This window comes from Phyllopteryx taeniolatus, chromosome 17 (genome assembly GCF_024500385.1).
Source record: "Phyllopteryx taeniolatus isolate TA_2022b chromosome 17, UOR_Ptae_1.2, whole genome shotgun sequence".
Classification (NCBI taxonomy): domain Eukaryota; kingdom Metazoa; phylum Chordata; class Actinopteri; order Syngnathiformes; family Syngnathidae; genus Phyllopteryx; species Phyllopteryx taeniolatus.
Genome location: NC_084518.1, coordinates 12,907,867 through 12,933,546, shown reverse-complemented (window position 1 = coordinate 12,933,546; position 25,680 = coordinate 12,907,867). Strand labels below are relative to the sequence as shown.

General features: G+C 41.5%; 1 protein-coding gene across 3 annotated transcripts in view; it reads right to left on the bottom strand.

Annotated features, from left to right (window-relative positions):
* Positions 1–25,197, bottom strand: part of dpysl3 (dihydropyrimidinase like 3) — a 35,150-nt gene extending 9,953 nt beyond the window's left edge. For 2 of the 3 annotated variants that reach the window (XM_061751379.1, XM_061751380.1), the window contains exons 1-9: positions 14,724–14,981; positions 7,484–7,572; positions 5,703–5,887; positions 3,799–3,963; positions 2,915–2,976; positions 2,571–2,651; positions 1,075–1,143; positions 253–373; positions 31–187 (exon numbers count right to left, since the gene is read on the bottom strand). In XM_061751379.1, the coding sequence (XP_061607363.1) occupies positions 31–187; positions 253–373; positions 1,075–1,143; positions 2,571–2,651; positions 2,915–2,976; positions 3,799–3,963; positions 5,703–5,887; positions 7,484–7,572; positions 14,724–14,762 (968 nt within the window). In that variant the 5' untranslated portion in view covers positions 14,763–14,981. Of the gene's footprint in view, positions 1–30; positions 188–252; positions 374–1,074; positions 1,144–2,570; positions 2,652–2,914; positions 2,977–3,798; positions 3,964–5,702; positions 5,888–7,483; positions 7,573–14,723; positions 14,982–24,894 lie in introns of those variants that run through there. The other variant, XM_061751381.1, reaches the window with a different exon arrangement.
* Between the last annotated feature and the right edge of the window lie 483 nt (positions 25,198–25,680).

The window sequence follows — 25,680 nt, the reverse complement described above, 5'->3', positions numbered from 1 at the left end:
TGCAGACGTGTTTCTAAAGCTAAGTCGTACCTGGACAGGAGCGTGTTCAGGTAGTCTGGAGTGGTCGGGTCGGGACTAAGAGGTGGTGAAGTTACAAAAGAAGCAGCCTTGACCCAGTTCTTGCTCCAGTAATGCGTGCCGTCCGTCCCCAGGCTGGCCGTGATTGGCTCCCCGAACACGACGTTTCCTAGCGAGGAAGCCCTATTTAGAAAATTCTCACCAAAACATTGTGTCGGTTTAAAAGGCTTTCACCTTTTTTCCGGGCCTGGGAGATGATGTCGGCGGCGCTCTTGCTCATGACGCGGGTCACGTAGAGGGGACAGTTGGTTTGGCTGGCGATGGTGATGGCCCGAAACACGGCCTCTGCCTCCAGCTAGAGGAAGTACCCCCCCCCAAAAAAAAAAAAACTTCAGTTGAATATGGTTTTCACAGTTACTCACATAAACGCTAGCACAGCAAATATCATTTAGGGCTGTTTTGAATAAACACTTTCCAACCAAATGTGGGACTTAGAACCTTAATGCCAGAAACCGCAGCAGTTCAGTTACAGTAGGGTAATGGGACAGGCATGGTACACCGTGGACTGGTAGCCAACCAATCGCAGGGCAAAAAAAACATTCAGACTCACATTCACACCAGTGGACAATTGAGAGAACATGCAAACTCCACGCACGAAGGCCAGAGTTGAGATCCAAACTGAGTGACAGATATCCGTGTATAAAACCAATCAATCAAAAATAAAGGGGAAACAGTTCAACTTGGTCACTTCTTATTGCTGTAGGTGGTTGAGTACGAGGATTCCCGAAAATTCCCGTCAGTGCGCCTCAAAGAAGACGAGATGTTGGAACTGATATCATTTAGCTGTTTTTATTTAGCAGCAACAAGCGGTTGATTTACGCCCTGAACGTCACTAATGTGCATGAAACCACATGTGCTTAATAAGAACAGCATGATTTTGTGTGAGAGTGAAGCCTGTCTGTATGTGTGGCCATACTGTGAATTGTTTTGCCAATGAAATCACATGCCAACACTTGGATTAGTGTTACTGTAGTAACGTTTATGATATGTTCTAACCTCTTCTGGTCGACTTAGCACGTGTCCCTCCGGTCCAGTGATTCCCATCTGCAGCATACGGGCCTGCTCCTGTTGTACCGACACATACGTAATGTTGAAAACTGTTAGAAGCTGATTGGATCATAAAAACATACAGAGAATTCAAACTTCTGTCAAAATGAAGCTGGAAGTGTGATGACATTTTAGTTTTTAGTGGTTTGAATGTTCAGTCTGATGTATTCTTCATTCACAGTGTAACGTGAGGACAGGCTGAGAGCACATTGGACAACAAAGTTAAAAGTCAAATCACAGACATACTGACATACTGTACTTCCTTAAAACAATTTGGACATGAACCAGAAAGTTGTATTTGGGTAGAGCCTGTTCCTATGAGAATTTAGTAGCATAGCTTGCAAAACTTACAATACTTGAAAAAATGTTTATTTGTAAAGAATTTTAAGACAAATACAACATACGGTGAAACCTAAAACAAGGTTCAACTCAATACGGGTCGACCCCTGAAATGTTTGTATCACAGGAAATAATTGAATAAATAAAAGTACTGTTTTGAAACCTGGTCAAGTCAACCACTGTAAAAATAATAAAACAAAGGTGTACAGATTAATTTGTATTTATTTTTTACATGTATCTGTCTTAGTTAAGAGTAAAAAGAAGGTAAGCTGTTTAAAAAAAAAAAAAACAATGACAGTGAAAAAAACAACAACAATAAAAGACTCAATCAAAACTTTCATTTTCGATAAGCATCAATGCATATGCTCAATCATATAACTTTGAATGTCCACTTACTTCACATAACTATTTTTTTTACATTCTCATGGTGTTATGTTTAAATTTTTTTATGTTTATTGAAGCAGTGGTTTGGATACTGGGTGCTTGCAGGTGAATACTACTTACTATATAACGTTGCTTAAGTTTTACCATTTCTTTCTTCTGACTGGTAAGTGACATATAGAAGAATATAGATGAATAGATAGAATAAAATAGATGGGTTTATTTTTAGCTGAACTGGTTAAAAATAAAGTTACAAGTATGTTTGTGTTCATTCAGAAATAGCAAAATACCACAATATGTGGTTCCAATGGCGTTACCAAGCATGACATCTATGGAATTGTGGCCATAAATTGAATGGTCCGGGTTAGGTTTAGGAGCATTACACCTCAGTTGTCGTGGTTACGATTGTAGTAGATTCAGAAGTCATGCGGCTAACTTTTGTGCTCGAAAAGATGATGATGGACACCATCCAAGTCCTTGTTTGGAACCCGATAAAATAGAGTTAGGAATTAGGGCTGAATCGGCTCCAGCACTATCATTTGTCCACCATACAACATGTAAGAAGTCGTCCTACTCTCTTTAGTGACAGTATGTTTAGTTTGCATTTAGAGGAGATGCTCTATGGAAAAAGAAAAGAGCAGATGACACAAGTTGGACATACTATTAAAGATAATTAAAGCCATCCGAAGATGTTTACAAGAACACATTTACTGTTATTTTATTACCTCTGCAATGATCTCTCCATTTTCCGCATGGACCTGAGCAATGCCCCCCCTTTCCGCCAAGAAGGTAAACACCTCATAGAGCTGCAGCCACAGAAGAGTCACAAAACACAACAAATTACAGTCACAAGTTGTTGCCATACAGAAAATCATATTTCCCCCTTTGATCCGAAGTGGCACCAACCGCCGAACACGCTGCAATTATTGTCCCGAAATGACTCGCATGTTGCGTGTATGTGTGTGTCTGACAGTTCTCAGGCCAGATGCATGACACTTGCTGGAGGCTGGAAACTGACAGTTGGCCTCATGCTTTGACATTATAATAATCCCTTTTGTGAGCTACGAACCTCGCTGTTGTTCATCTGGTAGTAGTCTTTGTAAGCCATGTACACCTGGAAGGAGTTTACTCCTGTAAAAATGAAAAGAAGAAACACAGACACATAAGAAGGGTGTCACTGTAGCTTTAAAAACATTCAGTTAGTATACAGCAGACCGAATGGCATAGCAAATGAACTTAGAATTTGAGCTACATTTTCAAGTTGAAAAAAAATACAGAATCCAAACAAAAAGGTGACAAACCAACTGCCCCTCACGTTCTAAAATGTTCTGCTTTTCACAATTTAGGAGTTTTTAGTGGCTGTAAATCAATTTCCAAGGGTATATGTCACTTTAAACCAAAATGGTAATGATGACAATGAACCTAAAACAAAAAAAGACTACTCAAGTTAGCTATGCATATGCTGAAATAATACATCTGGACTGCGAGACTAACTTATTTTTATGCTTTGGTATTTAGTCAAACTACACATAGGCCTGTTTTAGTGCCGCTTCTCCTCTATACGCCCCCATCCTCTCCTGCTCGGAGAGGGAACTAGTTGGCGAGGATCGAATCTGTGGCTGTTGCTCTGGAGGATTCTGCATCGACCGACCGGGCCAAGTCCTGAAGAAGAAACGCTTTCCTGAAGGCAACAACCTGTGGCCCTTCATGTCAGAGAGGAACTAAGTTTAGCCTGGGTTGTTAGAGAAAGTTACAGAGTATTTGCCGCATATGCATTTTTGTATGTTTGGGGTATCATATTTTGTGATATATTATGGTTTAAAATATTAAATCAATTATAAAAAAAATAAAGACTTTACTTTGTCGTCACATAAGCAATTGCTTCGGCCTGTCTATTCGTGGAGCTACTACCAGGGAAGTGTAAGTGCATTATGTAACTATATCTAGTGCTACCTTTTTCCTTCATCAGGTTGTCCACCTCCTGCTTGACGCTGTCGTTCCAGTGGGTGATGTCCACGTGGAGAGAGTAGTCACAGCAGGCCTTCTCGTCAGCCCACTGCCTCCACTGGTCGTAGGCCTCCATCAGGCTGCTACCTGCCTCAGGAATCACATGGTCCACTGTATGGATGACAGGGGAGCAACCACAGGGTGATGGTCAAGATTTGTGTGCTGGTGTTTTCTACTTTCTGTTATATCTTGCAGGAGCAGCTGTCAGTGTGTGTTTTGGCTGTGATCCACCCATGGCGACAAAACACTGGCACATGTCACATTTAGTTTTTTGTCACAGCATGAGCGTGTCGTATAACATTGAGCCATCAGCGGCTATATTCTTAGACCGTATTATTTAATAAATCAGGGGAATGGCTGATAAAAATTCTCATTGACACACTTCAAAATCTTGCAGAAAGTCTTCCCCTCAGAGTAGAATCAACTGTATTACAACTGTAATATACTTTCTTTTCTTTCTTCAGTTCTTCAATTTTCACTTATACATTTTTTTGTCCATGTATTTATTATTTGTTGATTGTACTTAATGTGAAATACATGGCCAGTATTGAAAGTAATATTAGTTTCCTCAAAATTGTACTGTGCTCTAAAAGATGCCATCCACTTTCAAAAATCAATACTTCAAATAAATGACTTAACTTTCCCACTCGAGAAGAAAATGGCTGAAATTATGTGTCATCGTTGACATCATTACCAAACATGACAATCGTGGTGTTAAATACATATATTTGTATAATATACACTACCGTTCACAAGTGTGGAGTCACCCAGACAAAAATCTTTCCATAAAACACAGCTGTATATATACAATATAAATATAATAATATAATAAACACATATAAAAGAATTCTGACCCATTTGTAAAAACACAATTTATTATGAGTGTGAACATATTTTTTAATAATGTAATAAAATGCAAATTAATGTATTATTTATTTATTTATTGTTTGTGTGTTTGTTTGTTTACAACTGTAATACATCTTTTGTGTATAATTTGTAAAAAATATTAGAATTATTTTGTTGCATCATGTATACGGTTCATCTATATTATGTTTATATTATTACAGTAATGCATAAGTCAAAGAAACATCTCACCTCTAAATTGAGTTGAAAATGAACTACACACCCCCAGCCTTTATATGAGGAAATACAGTATGCTAATATGTTTGCTCACAGTCAGCCTTGAGTAGCGCATACATGTGAAAACATGGCGTCGAACGGCCAGCGCTGGTTTTCACTGGCTTACTTTATCTCATTAAACATGACCCCATCTGCTCATGTTGTCTTTGTACATGTTACGAGTACGACTTGAGGTTTGGGGCTGAAAAGGGCAACCGCCTTCAAACATGTCACACTGACATCTTCTGTTAGTGGGGAAAAAACTGTTCCCATTCCCCGCCCAGAGAGTGAATGTTTACACTTACTCTCAGCCCCTCTGAAATATAACGCCCCACAAATGAATGGCGTGCGTGAATAGTGGTAACAAAGGAATGTCTGTTAGTCGACAGCTCTCTGCCAGCTTTCTTTCATAGAAGTTAATAGCATGAATGGGGCGCTGCTATCGTGCAGCTGTTGCTTATGATGGCGCCGTTTCTCTGAGGACACACACATAGAGTAGATATGTATTTGCTGCGCTAATATGACAAGCAGAAACACACATAGTGTTCTTTATTTCCATGGAAGCCTCTTACGCAGTCCTCCCCACCCTCATGAAGTCTTTTGTATAGACTAGCTTTGGGCAGTTGCCCCTAGGAGACTCTCTTTGAGTCTCATCTCCACCTCTGTTCGGCTTAGTTTTTTTTTTATTTATTTTTTTTACATTCAGCTACCCTAAACCTTTCGGCTCTTACCGATCATGGTCGTGCCCCCGGCGAGAGCTGCCTTTGACCCCTGAGCAAAGTCATCCACAGTGGTGGTCCCACGGTACGGCATCTGGAGGTGGGTGTGAATGTCGATGCCACCGGGGATCAGCATCTTGCCATTGGCTTCGATGGTCTTCACCCCGCCGGGCACGATCAGGTTGTCCCCAATCTGCCTGTGGAGGGTTTGCAGTCATTAAGCATGGTTAAGGTTAGGAGTAGGCATTAACCAGGGTTTGGGTCATGAGGTGTTAGCAGGTTTTGGGTTAAGGTTAGCCTGTGTTTAGGTTAGGAGGTGTTAACCAGACTGTGAATGAGGAGCCGTTTACCAGACTTAGTGTAACAATTAGTGTTAGGAGACCATAACCAGAGTGAGGGTTAGAAGGTTTTAACCTGTATTTGGGTAGCGGTTAGGGTTAGGAGGCGTTAAGCAGCGTTTGAGTTAGAAGGTGTTTACCAGAGTTAGAATTTGGAGGTGTTAACCAGAGTTAGTTACAACCAGGAGGTGTTAACCAGGGGTAGGAGGAGGAAACAAGATAGAGTTAAGAGACATTTATCAGTTACTGTATCAGAGTTAGCATTTGAAGGTGTTACCAGTTAGTTACGATCAAGAGGCCTGAAGCACAGTAACAGTTTGGAGGCGTTTAACAGGGTTTGCACAGTTTGGGTTAGGAGCAGTTAACCAGAGTAGACTAGAAAGGCATTTACCAGAGTTAGCTTTTGTAAGTGTTAACTTAAGTTAGGGTTAAGTGGCATTCATTAGTTATAGTTACAATCAGGAGGCATGAAGCACAGTTAAGAGTTTGGTAATGTTAACCAAGATCATTAACTAGTGTTAGTTATGGTTGGGAGATGTTGACCAGAGTCGGTTAGGGTTATTAGCGGTAGGTGTTACCCAATTTAGCAAGCATTAACCATAGTGTGTGTAGCGTCTATGGGAGTTTGCCAGCAGCTCAATAGTCCTGCACTCATTTGATTGTTTATTATGCAACACCAACTTCCTGTGGGAGCCTCCCTCAGTGGGGGAGTAGGGACAAGGAGAGCATAATAGGAAATTAAGGCTGAATGGGATCCGGGTTGAAGTTAAAGAAAGAATGTATATATCTGAAAAGTTAAAAATTAAGGCTGAGTTTCTCATCAAAACTCCTGACAAGCCTATTCTGTTTAGTCAGACCTTATTGAGACTGCAATAGTTGGACTTGTGGGCGGCACGGTGGACAGCTGCCTCACAGTTCTGAGGACCCGGGTTCAAATCCGGCCTCGCCTGTATGGAGTTTACGTCTTCTCCGTGTGTCTGTGTGGGTTTTCTCCAGGTACTCCGGTTTCCCCCCACATCCCAAAAACATGCATGGTAGGTTAATTGAAGACTCTAAATTGCCCGTAGGTGTTAATGTGCGAATGATTGTTTTTCTATATGTACCCTGCGATTGGCTGGCGACCTGTTCAGAGTATACCCCGCCTCTCGCCCAGAGTCAGCTGGGGTAGGCTCCAGCACGCCAGCGACCCGAGTGAGGATAACCAGCACAGAAAATGGATGGATCGATAGTTGGCCTTGTCTCAAGTTTTTCCTTTAATCGAAGCCTGAAATATTTTCTTGCACACTCCCCCCACCTCCCTGCCCCACCCCACTTCCTAAAGCTCTAACTCGAAGGGTTCTAACTTTTTTTCCTTTTAAATTAATTCACCCTGGAATATTTTAGCAAGGATTTGCACAAAAGCTGCAGAGGCTGAAGAAGAAAAGTCAAAGGAAGGGATAAGAGGACGGGTCTTACTTGATGAGGCCATCCTCCAGGTAGATGTCGGCATGGAAGGATTGATCATCATTCACAATCCGGCCGCCTTTGATAAGAAGCCGGTCGCTCTGCAGGGTAAAAAAAAAAAAAGACTTTTATTCGTATGCTCAAGAGATGCAGCTTTAAAATGACTTCACGCCGCCTCCATGTTGATACAATAAGATCATTTTGGGGGAAATAACAAAAAAACAAAAAAAATGATTATCCCAGCACATAACTGCATCACGTAATGTGGCCTGATCTGACCGTTGCCATGACGCCTCCCAGGCAGACAAATCAAAGTCTGCTCCTGCCGCCGTGTTGTGGACTGACTCCAGCGTGCTATTGCCATGGCAACGAGTTCACCGCAGAGAGGGAGAGTGGATAGATAGGGGCCTGGCTTTTGCTTTGTTGGATAGAACCAACGGCTGTTGTTACCGAGGGAACGAGCTAGAAAATTGAGGATCATAATAAACAAATCAACCACAGTGTATAAAATCTAGAGTTATATGAATGCATTATGTATGTATTGTTCTGGGTTGTGATGGAAAATGGATTCAAGTGCAGCGTACTTTCTGCAAATTCTGACATAACTATAAGTTTCACATACAGTATGTGACGTATTTGACTTGGGATAAGAGAAAACAATGGTAGTCAGAGAGAGAGCACAGTTTAGTGCAGGTAATGGGGCGTGAAGTACACAGGTGTAAAAGAGAAGCTCAGAGAACTATTCTTGGGACAAACACAGTGTACGCTGCTTTTGCTGTATGGTTGCTGTTCCTTTTTGCAAGAGTATTTAAATCCTCTTTAGGTTTATCCAGATCTCTTAAATATTATTGTAAATTAAACACAAACAGGCCAGAACGGACATAATCTACAGTACAGTATTAATTGATTGTTAAGAATTCATTGGTATTAAATGTCGATTCATTGTGTCTGACAACAAATGAAGCAAAATGGAGTGCAACGCATGGCGGCAAACAGCCGACGCGTTGTTGATTTTGTTGACAGATGATGTTCATTGATTGTTGAGTTGTTGAAGCAATGTTGACGGCACATTCACCTACATTCTACTTTGAAATAGGAGTTCAGAAAATTCATTTTAAACATAAGATTGACAAAATAACAGTCGATGAATTGATACCAAATTTTAGTTGATCAAGGACATTTAGACAATCGCAAATGTGTGTAGTTGTGCTTACAGTTTACATTTGTTGGCATAAAACATTTGCATAATGTTACATTTGTGTTACCAAATACAAATAATATAATATAATATTCTTTATATAGGCGGCACGGTGGCCGACTGGTTAGAGCGTCAGCCTCACAGTTCTGAGGTGCGGGGTTCAATCCCCGTCCCCGCCTGTGTGGAGTTTGCATGTTCTCCCCGTGCCTGCGTGGGTTTTCTCCGGGCACTCCGGTTTCCTCCCACATCCCAAAAACATGCATTAATTGGAGACTCTAAATTGCCCATAGGCATGACTGTGAGTGTGAATGATTGTTTGTTTCTATGTGCCCCGCAATTGGCTGGCAACCAGTTCAGGGTGTACCCCGCCTCCTGCCCGATGACAGCTGGGATAGGCTCCAGCACGCCCGCGACCCTAGTGAGGAGAAGCGGCTCAGAAAATGGATGGATGGATGGATTCTTTATATATGTCCTGCCATTGACTGGTGGCCAGTCCAGGGTGTACCCTGCCTCTCGTCAGCTGAGATGGGCTCCAGCTCACCCTTGACCCCAATGAGGACAAGCAGAATAGAAACTGGATGGACGAATGCCCATGTTCGTAGTGTGCTACAGTCAGTAGTCCATCCCTCCCAGAATAGAGGGGGGGGAAAAAACTGTTGTGTTTGTATTCCAAGAGCTCCAACAATCTGCTGAGTCTTTGTGCGTGATAGTGGTGGCGTACATGTGAAAGCGAGCTCAGACTCTTTCCAGGCGACCACACCCTTCAAGCATTTCACTATTAGACTGAAGCACTCGGTCATAGATGGAACAAAACACGCTTTGCACATCAGTGGTGCCCTAAAACTGTCGCTCATTTAGCGCCACACACCATCCACTCCCTCCACGCAACAACCATTCCACTAGTCTACCACCCTGCACCATATAATAATGTCAGTGCATTCATATTTATTTTTATTTGCGTCAGTAGTCTACTGTTTGTACCCTGCAAAGGAAAAGATTTGTTACCAGAATAACAATATGTTGTTTTTTTTATGTACACGGTCCCTTTCCCCTGCGAATAGCGAACAACCACGAGTAATAGACGCCCCCTAATTTTAAAAAAATATATAATTACCTATATTAATAGCTTAAAACAGAAATATACCAAATACTATGACAGTTTAATATCACTTCAAACTCATATTACAATATTAGCCTTAAAAATAAATGGCTTAAAGTTGATCTGATGATTGTACATGCGGCAAAGACTCTCCGTATCTTCCATTAAAAAAAACAGGCTAAACTTAGCTCGGCCCTGACATATAAAGATGTTAGTATCTCGGTCAAGAGGTAAACTTCACCGTACAGTACTTCATTGACACCAATTACTACATTGCAATTAGCCAGGGTTTTTTGTGCCATATTAGAGTGTCTTAGAACAATAAAATTGCAATTAGCTGAGGTTGTCAACGAATAGCTGAGATAGGTTCCACAGGCGAAAAAAAACGCAAATAGGGGAATTACTGTGAATAGGTGGGGTTTAAATTACTACAATACATACAAAACAATATTTATGCACAATAACACCAAAATGTACCAGATAATATGTTTATGTACAATGCTAATAACACGAACCAAAAGTTTTGATTCTTCCTCAGTATTGATTGATTGATTTGTGTCATTATTATTATTATTATTATGATTATTAATTATTATATATTATATATATATTATGCTGAGATGATAAAACATGATTTTTGACACCAGAAATGAAGAAAAATAGCACACTTGGCTGATTATTTCCCATGCTTGCACTTTATGTTGAACATGCTTTAATGAGTATAATAAATGATTGTTTCATAATTCATCCCCTTTGAGTTAATTTCACAACATTTCAGTATTTGGAGTAGTAAGTCCTCCGATCAGCTTAGTTCATTATTTTTCTTCACACTGTGAAAAAGTATTAGTCAATAAGTAATAAGAACCAGTCCCAGACTAAATAATGCTCTTTGGGTTTTTAATCGAGGCAAAGCTTCCTTGACTTTAGACTTTTGCGGTGGCAAACTCTTTAACACCATTTGGCAGCTGTAGTACTGGAGGTCACATGACAGGACGCTGAGTACAGTTTGAAAGCGGAGGTCAAAAGAGAGTGAAAGACTGCATGTGTGAAGAAAAGAGGGCGCAAAAGCAGGAACAGCAAGCATTCGTCCAACGTGATGTCTTTGATCCTGATCTGCGCAGACCTTCCAGGGCCACGTCCTACTTTGTCACTCCCAGTGACTGCATTCTGTTTTATGAGTGGAACATTAAAAAAAATTTAAATAAAAAAAATCCCAATAGGATGAGCGTTGTTATAGCTATAATAAAGTAAGTACATCACGCAGATAGAATGTTAATAGGAGATTTTAGTGGTTAATTCAAGGTTTGTTGCAAATGCCACTTAATAAAAAACATTTAGTTGGCTTAGGTAAATGCTGAATGATGATGGAAAGTCTATTCACACTAACAAATATTTGGAAAGATTTATGGGTTATAAATGGTGAAATGTGTTCCCATACAGTATTAGTAACGAGGGCACCATGTCTTTCTTTGGGTTCAGAGTTAAGGATTTTTTTTTTTTTAATCTCCCTTCTCTGCTTCTCTTCACATCATATTTAAGGCAACGGCATGGTACCCTAGTGGCTAGCACATTTGCCTTGCAATTCTTCAATTCCAAGTTCAAATCTGCGTTGCAGCCTTCCTGTGTGGAGCTTGCATGTTCTCCTTGTGCTTGAACTGGTTTTCTCTGGGTACTCCGGCTTCCTCAAAGATTCCAAGAACATGCATTTTAAGTTCATTGAAGACTGTGAATTGTGTATTTTTTATATGTGCCCTGCGATTGGCTGGTGGCCAGTTCAGTGTCTACCTCGCCTCTCGCCCAAAGTCAGCTGGGATAGTTCTTCCGCGACTCTATTGGGGATAAGCGGTGCACAAAAGCAGAGGCTACGCTCGTGCATTCCAAGGGCTGCACAGTACTACCAAAAATAGGCCCTATTCTTCCTCTACTGGACAATAATTCCTGACAGATAAGTAGAGGTAAAGTTCAAAGTTAGTTTACAACAAACAATTCATGAGCTGTCAAAAAAACACCACAAAGCGTCCAAAATAGCGCACGTCTCGCTCTCTCCACAGGAAACTGTCATCTGGTTGCCAGCTACAATTAAATAAAAAATAGATGACAGGATGTTCCTGTTGTGCTATTTTCCACTTTCACCAGACTGGAGGGAAGAATATTTCATACAGCCCCTTGTTAGTGCTTGGAAATTGGGACTATTACTGGACAACTCCCAGGTTAGACAGGATGTTAATAGGAGTCGCTATTAGGGCGGGGTGGCGGGGAGCTTTGCATGGGCTCAGAGGGCAGCTGAGACCCTACGGGAAGTCTGCACCCAAGTTTCTGTTTTCTCCCAGTTGCCTAGAGAACAAAATATTTACCCGAAAGACTGCATTTTGTTCACAATTGAGAAAAATGATACGTTTTAGTTCATGGCAGACAGTGCAGTTTGCTAATATATATGCAACAACACATAGGGGTGGGTGTTTTGGTGCCATCTTGAATGCGCACTGGTTGCTATGGTGAGTCACATCTGGGCAGGCCACGTTCTGTTTTGTTTGCACACAAGCCCACTTTGTGGCAGTGTGCCTGGTGATGGCATGAGCAAGAGCTCAGGTCTAATTTCCCGGCTGGGATTTTTTTTGGTCCTTATTCCCAACGGAAGCAGCAGAGCGGGTGGCGCGGGGGTTAGCCCCGGGGGGGAGGGGGGGATTGCGGGTTGACCGAGGAACACTGAGGGGGCTATGAAGGGAGCACGGGAGAAAGGAAGAACCGCACCTAAAAATGTGACAGACGTTTTGGCACAGGCTAGTGTGAGGAAACAGCTGGAATAGAATAGAATAGAATAGAATAGAATAGAATAAGAATTTCTTTTTCCCATTCCAGTTTTACGCCAGAAAAGTGGATGGCAGCAGCATGTATGAATAATAACAACAAAGCACTACAAGTAACAACATTCCAAAGTTATCTCATGGCAGCGTAATGTACATGAATATTAAATATGATATGGTGTACCCTGCTGCTAGAGAATATCCATGAGTTCTAGACCCAGGATTGTAAATGCCTATAGCCACAAGATGGCGACAAAGCATTCTTTTCAATTAGACAAGGCTATGGCCTAAATGAAGCGCCTGCCTCTTTTCAACATAGTTGCTTTGCCTTTGGATGACACTAGGTGGCGCCAAAGCAATATTTTTATATTAGACAGGGCTTGGCCTGAGCACAAAAACAATATGTCAGTGAATAAACAGCAAATAAGCGAATTCACAAATGCTGAACTGCAACTATTCGGGCGTTTACTCTGTACACAAATTGGAAAATCAATGGCAAATTGTACATGACAAAATACTTAAGATAGAGTAAACCACCGCGTGCATATTCGCGGTTCACTATTTATAAATTCACATATTTGCGCTTCTTTCTGAAATTCCTTAAGATGCCGCAAAATGGCACCAAAGCCCTGTCTAAACAGGAAAGTAGTACATCGGTGTCAAGGAAGAATGTTGAAGAGATACATTGCCACTTACAGACAGGCTTTTATACATCGGGTAGGTTTCTAAGTTTAGCCTGGATTGTTAGCAGACGTTACAGAGAGTTTTGCTGCAAGTATATGTACATGCGCACTTTCCATTGCATTTTACTAAATTTAATTATTTGTAAGTGAAATAGATTTTTCAGGTTTTTAATATTGTAAGATGAGTTTGTAGTATAATTACAGTTTAAACTATTAATTTAGGTCATTTAAAAAATTTTTAGGGGGGGCGTCAATTACTTGTGATTTTTAGCTATTCGCATCAGGGCTTGATCTTTTCACCATATTTGCATCACGCTATGAAAGCTAACTCGTGTTTACTAATCTTCCGCAGGGTGAAGTCCGGTCATGTGATCAATCACATTAAATTTAATCTTAAGCACGCTATCAGCAGACGTGGGTGTTTCTGCATTATCAAGATGAAAACATTCCAAAAGAATGGCCAGATGAAAATACACGGGGGAAGAAAAAAAATTATTTAACCTCTGTTTGGTTTTTAAAGAATGTGCTCCATTTGATTTGACATAATTCTGATCCTAAAGTGACCGAATGCAAAGACAAAGGCCTAGCAACACTTCACATCACCGCAGCAATGAAAATTGGCCGTCATGACAAACACACGCACACACAAAGAAGGAGAGCTTTGCAGCTGGAAGACAAACCAGAAGCGCAGCTGTCTTAACTGGCCTCCATTCAACCTCCGCCCTGCATGAATCGCTCTCCTTCTTCAAATTCACAATTCGAGACCCTCTTTTCCCTATATGCTGCTTTATCCTACATCATTCCCAAATGGGCGTGTGCCAGCCGGCCCCCACCCTCCCCTCACCATCCACCTCCCACCGAGCCTGCCTTTCACTCTCTCCTCTGCACCACACCAAGCCTGCAACATCAACGGGCATCTTGGAAACAGGAAAATCCTTTCTGGGATTATGTTGGATAAATGGGCAAAAACTCTACAAACGGCAACATGACTAGGCTGTGGAGTTAAAGGATATAATATAATAGGATAGCATGACTGTGGAGCAAGATGAAACAAAAAGCTCACCAAAAAATGCACATTGTATAATCCTGCAAAATGCAAAACAAACAACAACTAAAAAAAAAAAGATTGTATGTGTTACAAAAGAAACCAATTGATTGGAGAATTCTACTCTTGATGGGAAAACAAACATGAAGTGAAATAGGTTTGTATTAGAGTGATTTTATGGGCGAGTCCCTCAACAAAGAAGAGACAGGACACCTTTAAGAAAACGCCTAATGTCGTGCATGCTCAGTCCTCACTGCAGCATGAGGACTGAAAGACAAAAATATTATGCGTAACAATCATATTGTTTAAACAATGGCGATGCTGCTAGGTCTAGGTTTACGACTGCAGCAGCCAACGCTAATCACCGGATTAATCGCAGCCATCAAAGTTCCCACATTCCCTGGAGCGTCGTGAACTACTCACCGTGATTTTCGGGATGTTCTTTTTGCCTTGATAAGACATTATTCCTTTTCCTTTTTCTGTTTTTTTCTTTTTTCTTTTTTTTTTTTTAAGTCAAAGAACTCAACAAGAGGTGTAAAAGGATGACGACCGATGCTGGATGCGGAATGTTCCGGGAATGTCAGTGAAGCGCGATGCGAGCAAACACACACACGCGCGCAGACATATACACGCACACGCACACACACGGTCGCTCACAAGCTCGCAAAGTGTTGCAGCAGCGTCAATGGTCCAAAGAGACCACTGAAAAAAGCCGGCCCCGCCCTCAAATGGAAAGGAGGCAGTGGCATCATGTTGCCTCGAGAGGACGCCAGACAGCCCTGCAAATCAGCCGCTCCTCAAATCTTGGTGAAAATTACATTGAAACAAAAAAATACATTTAATTGCTGGTGAAAACAATATGTCATATGTTTATTAGAATACCATATATTATAATTTATTATAGTATGTATTTTTCATTATCTAAATATAATTTGAAATGATTACTATTGAAATATATAACAGCATTCAAAATGCATTATTATTATTTTATTTATCCATCCATCCATTTTCTGAGCCGCTTCTCCTCACTAGGGTCGCGGGCGTGCTGGAGCCTATCCCAGCTGTCATCGGGCAGGAGGCGGGGTACACCCTGAACTGGTTGCCAGCCAATCGCAGGGCACATAGGAACAAACAACCATTCGCACTCACAGTCATGCCTACTGGCAATTTAGAGTCTCCAATTCATTCATGTTTTTGGGATGTGGGAGGAAACCGGAGTGCCCGGAGAAAACCCACGCAGGCACGGGGAGAACATGCAAACTCCACACAGGCGGGGCCGGGGATTGAACCCGGGTCCTCAGAACTGTGAGGCTGACGCTCTAACCAGTCGACCACCGTGCCGCCATTTTATTTATTATTTTGTTATTTTTTAAAATTATTTTATTATGTTTATTATTATTATTATTATTATTATTATTATTGAGAGACCCTCAGAGGAAACATCCATCTACTTATTTATCCTTATATGTACGAGAGGCAGTCAAAATGAATACAATAGAAAGGCAATATATGCAGAGAAATAAAACCCCAAAAGTAGGGTTTCATTGCTACTTTTCATTATAAACTCCCTTTCTCAACACCAACTGTCCATCGATGAACAAGAGCATTGATGCCAGCATCGTAAAATTCGGTAGGCTCTGCTTTTTAATCAGTTTTTTTTTTTTTTTTTAACAACTTGCTTAACTTCTTCGTCAGCAGAGAAGTGCTGACCCCTAACTGCTTCTTTTAAATGTCTAAAAAGGTGACCATCTGATGGTGCCAGATCGGGTGAGTATTTGGATGGGTTATGGTTGTCCAGTCAAAGCAACTGATGACTTCACAAGGTCTTGCTTGTCACGGAGGTCACTCAAAGCAGGCTCTTGTTCTTCGCCTTTGATCCTGGACACTCACTTTATTGCAGCTTCCCCATTAACATTTTGCAATCTTTCAATAATATTTTGCTGTGATTCCCTTTCCAAAGAAAGAAATTCAGTCGCAGCTTTTTGCTTCTAATGGCCATCCAACAATGACCTCATTTCCAAAATGGCTGACCGGAAGAGGACAGGCTTAAACCATTTTTGTTTTAAATAAACCTTCTGAAAGGTATTTAAACTACAAACTATGAGGTTAGGTAGGTTAAATTAATTTAGGGTCATTACTTTTTGACTGTCCCTCATATCAAAATGTTTCATATACTCTATCTATCTAGCTATCTATCTATCTATCTATCTATCTATCTATCTATCTATCTATCTATCTATCTATCTATCTATCTATCTATCTATCTATCTATCTATCGAGAAGAGTAGACATCATCGATTCTTTATTAATGAGATTGAATAATTTAGGGGTGAGGTCCACATTTGCACAACGGAAGTCATTATTGCTCTTACTAACATCAACGTACATACACTATGCAAAAATCAATGTTAAAGCACAGGTACACACACAAACAAAAAGTACATCGTTGTACATTTAAGAGTAGGATGGCTTACTATTGAGATGATGAGGAAGTTTTACTTTGTGTGGACATTGTTGGCCCGATAAACAGTTACCTTGGAGTGTAATAATTAGCCCCGTTAGGGTGTGAAGACTGCACCTCGAGGGATCCCTTATTTTTGGCAGTGTGCATGAATTTATACGTTAAACATTTGCAGAGGTCATAGACTAGCTCAGTCGAGCAATGGTAATACATATATACATTTATATATATATATATATTTATGTATCACAAAATGTGACCCCAAAAAAAGCATTACAATCACGTAGTTTTGATGATTATGTTCTCGACATTCTTTTTTTTTTTTCAAATGGAGGAGGGGTGAAATGATGCAGCAGCTGCCACAGAGCCTGTCCGGCACATGACACACCCACACATATTCACTCAACATACGCGCACACACACACACACATACACACACACACACACGTACACGCACACATACACTGCATGCCCACTAATGAATCCATGTGACTCTATTGTCTGGAGCCATGAAAGCAAAGCAAAGGAAATTTATTTATATAGCGCATTTCATACACGAGGTAACTCAATGTGCTTTACATGATTAAAAGATTTTAAAAACAAAGAAAAAAACAGCTTATAAACATTTAAAACAAAGAGAAAAATAAATAAATAAATAAATACAATTAAAACAGTATACAGTGCAAGAAATATCATTTAAAAGTGGAAATGCTCTAAAAAGCATGGTGGGGAAAAAGAAGGGTTTTTAACATGGACTTAAAAACATGCACACTTGTGGCTGACGTCACTTCTGTTGGCAATGTATTCCATTTGTGTGCAGCATAATAGCTAAATGCTGCTTCAGCATGTTTGCTTTGGACTCTGTGCTCCACTATTTGACCTGAGTCTGTCGATCTCAGAGCCCTACTGGGTTTATATTCCATTAGCATTTCATTCATGTATTCAGGACTTAAACCGCTTAGTGATGTATAGACCAGTAGCAGAACTTTAAAATCTATTCTAAAGCTGACTGGAAGCCAGTGTAAAGACTTTAGAATTGGAGTAATATGCTCTGACCTCTTTGTTTTGGTCAGAACCTGAGCCGCAGCATTCTGAATTAGCTGCAGCTGTTTAATGCTCTTTTTAGGGAGTCAGCCAGAAGACCATTCCAATAGTCAAGTCTACTTGAGATAAAAGCATGGATGAGCTTCTCCTGGTCTGCTTGACACATGCAAGCCTTCACTCTGGATATGTTCTTCAGATGGTAAACGGCAGTTTTAGTAATTGATTTGATATCGGAATCTATCAGAACACCAACGTTTTGGACTTGGTCTATGGTTTTTAAAGAGAGTGACTCCAAGTATTTACAATTCAATTCTCTTTTCTTTATTGCCCAAAACAATTATTTCAGTTTTGTTGTGGTTTAATTGAAAAAAAAAATGGGCTCATCCAGATATTTATCTGTTTTAGACAGTGACACAAAACCTAAATTGAACTGTAGTCATCTGGAGACACTGCTGGATATAACTGTGTGTCATCTGCATAGCTATGATAGTCCAAATTAAAGTTCTGAAGAATTTGACCCAAGGGTAGCATATACAGGCTGAACAGGAGGGGTCCAAGAACTGACCCTTGAGCAACAACATAGGTCATTTCCATTCGATGAGACTGAACACTTCCAATGGTTACAAAATAACTCATTTCCTCCTGGTAGGACCTGAACCATTTAAGGACTGTTCCATTTAGTCCTACCCACGTTTCTAACCTGTTCAGCAGTATATTATGATCTACCGTATCAAAAGCCGCACTGAGGTCCAACAAGACCAGAATTGACACCTTTCCCGAGTCAGTATTGGAAGTGGAAGACCACCCACTGCCTTCACTGTTCCTTCCTGCACTACTCCATCATCAGCACTATTACACACATAAAGGTTAGAACACATGTTCACACCCACGCGTTTAGGTCAGTGTATATACTGCACGTGTTCGTATATACTGTATGTTCCCACTGTTAACATCAAGTATAGAAATAGTAGGGTCATACAAGGCCGCTGTGTCGTAAATATAAAAAATATTTTCAAGGCTTTTGTGAAGTTTCCTGTCAGTGAATTTCCACTATGGGACTAACTACAATAATTCATCACTGCACACAATTCACAGTGGTGCTTTTTGTATTATTGTCTCTACATTGTAGGGAAATATAAACAACCAAAACAATAAATTGATTTTCTGCATGTGGAGTTTTGTGCTTTCCTGTAAGAACAAAAATATTGATCAATTTCAGCAATTGCTTGTATACAAATAGTTGGTCCTCTTGAGTACCTGCCCCCCATCAAGTGCGAAATTAAAAATGCAGCCCTATGGGGGGCACAAGTCAGTGCAAACTGTAGGCCGGTCCCAAGCCCGGATAAATGCAGAGGGTTGCGTCAGGAAGGGCATCCGGCTTAAAACCTTGCCAAACAAATATGAGCGTTCATCCAAAGAATTCCATACCGGATCGGTCGTGGCCCGGGTTAACAACGTCCGCCACCGGCGCCGTCAACCTGCAGGGCGCTGTTGGAAATTCAGCTACTGTGGGTCGAAGTCGAAGTCAAAGAAGAAGAAGAAGAGGTGGAAAGCGAGTTCTTCGGCAGAAAGAGAAGAGGAAAACACAGAGCCTAGAACTGAATGTGGGGACTTTGAATGTTGGGACTATGACAGGAAAATCTCGGGAGTTGGTTGACATGATGATTAGGAGAAAGGTTGATATATTGTGTGTCCAGGAGACCAGGTGGAAAGGCAGTAAGGCTAGAAGTTTAGGGGCAGGGTTTAAATTATTTTACCATGGTGTAGATGGGAAGAGAAATGGAGTCGGGGTTATTTTAAAAGAAGAGTTGGCTAAGAATGTCTTGGAGGTGAAAAGAGTATCAGATCGAGTGATGAGGCTGAAATTTGAAATTGAGGGTGTTATGTGTAATGTGATTAGTGGCTATGCCCCACAGGTAGGATGTGACCTAGAGGTGAAAGAGAAATTCTGGAAGGAGCTAGATGATGTAGTTCTGAGCATCCCAGACAGAGAGAGAGTCGTAATTGGTGCAGATTGTAATGGACATGTTGGTGAAGGTAATAGGGGTGATGAAGAAGTGATGGGTAAGTACGGCATCCAGGAAAGGAACTTGGAGGGACAGATGGTGGTAGACTTTGCAACAAGGATGCAAATGGCTGTAGTGAACACTTTTTTCCAGAAGAGGCACGAACATAGGGTGACCTACAAGAGCGGAGGTAGAAGCACACAGGTGGATTACATCTTGTGCAGACGATGTAATCTGAAGGAGGTTACCAACTGTAAGGTAGTGGTAGGGGAGAGTGTGGCTAGACAGCATAGAATGGTGGTGTGTAAGATGACTCTGGTGGTGGGGAGGAAAATTAGGAAGACAAAGGCAGAGAAGAGAACCATGTGGTGGAAGCTGAGACAGGACGAGTGTTGTGCAGCTTTTCGGGAAGAGGTGATACAGGCTCTCGGTGGATGGGAAGAGCTTCCAGAAGACTGGACCACTGCAGCCAAGGTGATCAGAGAAGCAGGCAGGAGAGTACTTGGTGTATCTTCTGGCAGGAAAGGAGAGAAGGAGACTTGGTGGTGGAACCTCACAGTACAGGAAATCATACAAGGAAAACGGTTAGCTAAGAAGAAGTGGGACACTGAGAGGACCGAGGAGAGGCGAAAGGAATACATTGAGATGCGACACAGGGCAAAGGTAGAGGTGGCAAAGGCAAAACAAGAGGCATATGATGACATGTATGGCAGGTTGGACACTAAAGAAGGAGAAAAGGATCTATACAGGCTGGCCAGACAGAGGGATAGAGATGGGAAGGATGTGCAGCAGGTTAGGGTGATTAAGGATAGAGATGGAAATATGTTGACTGGTGCCAGCAGTGTGCTAGGTAGATGGAAAGAATACTTCGAGGAGTTGATGAATGAGGAAAATGATAGAGAAGGGAGAGTAGAAGAGGCAAGTGTGGTGGACCAGGAAGTGGCAATGATTAGTAAGGGGGAAGTTAGAAAGGCATTAAAGAGAATGAAAAATGGAAAGGCAGTTGGTCCTGATGACATTCCTGTGGAGGTATGGAACCATCTAGGAGAGGTGGCTGTGGAGTTTTTGACCAGCTTGTTCAATAGAATTCTAGTGCGTGAGAAGATGCCTGAGGAATGGAGGAAAAGTGTACTGGTGCCCATTTTTAAGAACAAAGGTGATGTGCAGAGCTGTGGCAACTATAGAGGAATAAAGTTGATGAGCCACACAATGAAGTTATGGGAAAGAGTAGTGGAGGCTAGACTCAGGACAGAAGTGAGTATTTGCGAGCAACAGTATGGTTTCATGCCTAGAAAGAGTACCACAGATGCATTATTTGCCTTGAGGATGTTGATGGAAAAGTACAGAGAAGGTCAGAAGGAGCTACATTGTGTCTTTGTAGATCTAGAGAAAGCCTATGACAGAGTACCCAGAGAGGAACTGTGGTACTGCATGCGGAAGTCTGGAGTGGCAGAGAAGTATGTTAGAATAATACAGGACATGTACGAGGGCAGCAGAACAGCGGTGAGGTGTGCTGTCGGTGTGACAGAAGAATTTAAGGTGGACGTGGGACTGCATCAGGGATCAGCCCTGAGCCCCTTCCATTTTGCAGTGGTGATGGATAGGCTGACAGATGAGGTTAGACTGGAATCCCCGTGGACCATGATGTTTGCAGATGACATTGTGATCTGCAGTGAAAGCAGGGAGCAGCTGGAGGAACAGTTAGAAAGATGGAGGCATGCACTGGAAAGAAGAGGAATGAAGATTAGCCGAAGTAAAACAGAATATATGTGCATGAATGAGAGGGGTGGTGGGGGAAGAATGAGGCTACAGGGAGAAGAGATGGCAAGGGTAGAGGACTTTAAATACTTGGGGTCAACCGTCCAGAGCAATGGTGAGTGTGGTCAGGAAGTGAAGAAACGGGTCCAAGCAGGTTGGAACGGGTGGAGGAAGGTGTCAGGTGTGTTATGTGACAGAAGAGTCTCTGCTAGGATGAAGGGCAAAGTTTATAAAACAGTGGTGAGGCCAGCCATGATATATGGATTAGAGACAGTGGCACTGAAGAGAAAACAGGAAGCAGAGCTGGAGGTGGCGGAAATGAAGATGTTGAGGTTCGCTCTCGGAGTGACCAGGTTGGATAAAATTAGAAATGAGCTCATCAGAGGGACAGCCAAGGTTCGATGTTTTGGAGACAAAGTTAGAGAGAGCAGACTTCAATGGTTTGGACACGTCCAGAGGAGAGAGAGTGAGTATATTGGTAGAAGGATGATGAGGATGGAGCTGCCAGGCAAGAGAGCTAGAGGAAGACCAAAGAGAAGGTTGATGGATGTCGTGAGGGAAGACATGATGGCAGTTGGTGTTCGAGAGGAGGATGCAGGAGATAGGCTCTCATGGAAAAGGATGACGCGCTGTGGCGACCCCTAACGGGACAAGCCGAAAGGAAAAGAAGAAGAAGATCAAGTGCGAAATTAAACAACCAAGTAAATCTTTTGTTTGCTGACTATTTCCAAAAATGTGTCTGTGAGCAAGCCGTTCTGAAATTTGCCCAATTGTGACATCACAGTTACCACACCAAGTTTCTCCACCCAGGACTAGGACAGCTAGGCTGGGTGAAGATCTTCTACTTTCAAACGACGACTGTAGTTCGGCTGCCAGATGACAGGGAAGCGATTGTGTCAAAGGTAAGCAGAGCTGCACAGTGAGCTTTTTATTACCGGCACATACGTGTATGACGTATAGCTTCTCCCCCCGGTCGTGATGGTAACAAGCTCCATTTTTTATTTTTTATTTTTTAGCAAATAAAATGGCCGTCAATTATTCATGGGTTTTCACTATTTGCGGTTGGTCGACATCCACTAGACTTCGTTGTCCTTTATGTATTTTGACCAAAGAATGTCAGAAACGTTTTATTAACCATTAGAAACTGTTTAAAATTGAAAAATGTCTCCTTTTCGCCTTTAAACTTAGTTGAAGTTAGCTTTGCAGGGCTGCCTTGGCCCCCTCATGACGTTTTCTATCACGCCTCCAACTTTGATAATGGCTGTTTTAGATGTACTGTCCGCTATCATTAAGACACGCTTGAATTTAGAGTCGTGACACATCGCTGGACTTGCAAAGCATTATTGCACCATCCTCAGCGTTTTGAAGGCATTTGATGTTTGCAGTTCTGCTTCGTCCTCAGAGTGCGTGAACAAGGTGACAGCAAGTCAGAAACATCTGAACGATTTAAACTGCAGCAGCATCAGGATGACTTGAATGCTGAGTGTAATCTGATGTAGTACTTTTTACAGCAGTGATACTGCATAGTGACAGCTCCATGGTCATCATTGTACTGTTTGGGTTATAGCTGTGCAATATAACAATATATATCGTAGGTACGATATAAAATAAAAGGCCGATTGTACATGTATGATATCGTTCTCTATCATGAGATTTACCTTGCCGCTACTGACAAAATCATGTAATTTCTTTTTCTCCGGTAAGTAATACTTCCATCCATTCTCTGAGCCGCTTCTCCTCACTAGGGTCGCGGGCGTGCTGGAGCCTATCCCAGCTGTCATCGGGCAGGAGGCGGGGTACACCCTGAATTGGTTGCCAGCCAATCGCAGGGCACATCGAAACAAACAACCATTCGCACTCACAGTCATGCCTACGGGCAATTTAGAGTCTCCAATTAATGCATGTTTTTGGGATGTGGGAGGAAACCGGAGTACCCGGAGAAAACCCACGCAGGCACGGGGAGAACATGCAAACTCCACACAGGCGGGGACGGGGATTGAACCCCGCACCTCAGAACTGTGAGGCTGACGCTCTAACCAGTCGTCCACCGTGCCGCCGGTAAGTAATACTTATACTGGATAAATGGTAGGCGTACTTGAATGGTATTTTGAATGTTATTTATTTGGCCACGAGATATTTGTTTTATATTATTTTGTATGAATCTTTTATTCATTGAATCGTGTGGTCTATATAAAATATGTATTTAAGACATAAATGGACAACATTTCTAATAATTTCATGTAATTTTAAGGAAAAATATAAAATTTAGTCCATAGTTTGGCTTATGACTGGCATTTGTCACAGGAAGCAACAGTGCTGTACTAAGCAAGATTATGATCTGCGCATAAATGTTTAGTCCACTTCTAACCACCATGAAGTCAACTTGTCCTGTCACTGTCAGTCAACACGTGCATACATTTCTGATGAGTCTCCACTTTTCTGAGAGTTGCAACACTGCAGTTCATCATGCAGCCACACGAAGGCGAGTGATTCTCTTCTGGGTCAGGTTTTCACAAACTCTTTCACCTGAAATTCAGAAATGTGGCTCCTCCCAAAACCTAAATACCCTAAAATACATCATGTTTTTCCATATCTACATATACTGTACATAAACCAATGAAAAAGAAAACAACATGTGGAAATTATTACAAGCCGTCTGCCAAGAAATAAGGTGCCTGATCCCGAATATAGCTTTTCTACCCCAAACTCTCTGCTAGACTGATGATTTTGCATAATGTATACTGTATACCCCACTGGCCACAACATTAGGTACATAGACCCAATCAAATGATAACATAATATTGTACATATCATCATGCATTTTCAATTACACAAGGAAACAGTGTAAATGGAAACCAAACTAATAATTACATCAAAGTTATTATCTAATATAATTTGCTTTCTTCGTTAGAAGAAAAAAAGAAAAAGTACATGAAAAAATACATACAGTATACATTTTAAACACTGGCAATTTTCTTTGCCACTGCATTGTAATGAAACAGCAATAGAGTTTCAGTCAGTCATTAATGTACACAGATATAGCTAACTGCAATTATAAGAAATGTTGTGTTGATGTATTTTCAACACTTGAGGCATCTTGTTCATCAACTAATCGGAGTCACTGAATAAATAATATCACCCATATAGTATGTCACTCAACTCTTATAACTGTACCAAGAAAGACAATTTAGAGTACTTGAGAAACAATGCAATAGTGATCATCTTGACATATTTAGAAACCGAAATATTCTCCTGAGATGCATTATCAAACGGTATACATAAAGTCACTGGTGACAAAAGGCTGTCACGAACACATGCTGCTCACCTTCTCATCCTGCAGGTTCTGAATAGCTGCTGCCTCCTTGCTGGCTCTCACCCCCTCAGAACCAGAGCCCGCATCATCTGGACTAGTTGGACGTGTGCTGCTGGAGGCCCGGGGGCCTCTCTTCTGACCCACACTGAGGGCATCGAAGTCAATTGTCTTGCTCTCGAAAGCGTCGCGCACGCTCCAGAACAAGCCGCCGTATTTTTGTCGAGCGCACTGTTCTGTAGAAGCGGGTCGGGCCAGATACACGGGCAGGTCGTCTTCTGCCTTCCCACTGTGATCTGCCATGCTGCGAGCCTGCACTGGTGACACAGGAGGAGGAGGAGGGTGCAACTGGGGGCAGAGAAGGTGTGTGCGTGTGTGTATGTGTGTGTGTGTGTGTGTATGTATGTGCAGTCAGGAGTAAAGACTGTGATTTGAGTTCTACAATGGATTTCTTTGTATTATGAGGCAGCAAACCTTTTAAAGCACTAGTAGAGCAAATGATGAAATACAATTGAATTGACAATAGCCTTGTTGAAACTATCTTTCAAAAATATTTGCAGTACTGTATATATTTTCTATATTGTTTTTCTTGTTTGTGGTCACAAGGAGCCTATCCCAGCTGATTTTGGGAGAGAGCTGCTATACTGTATGTGCCCTGCGATTGGCTGGTGACCTGTCCACGTTGTACCCCAACACTCTCGCCTAAAGTCGAATGAGATATGAGGAAAAGCGCTATAGAAAATGAATGGAAGGATTGCAATTTACATGTATATTAAAATTTAATCAATTTAAAAATTGGAA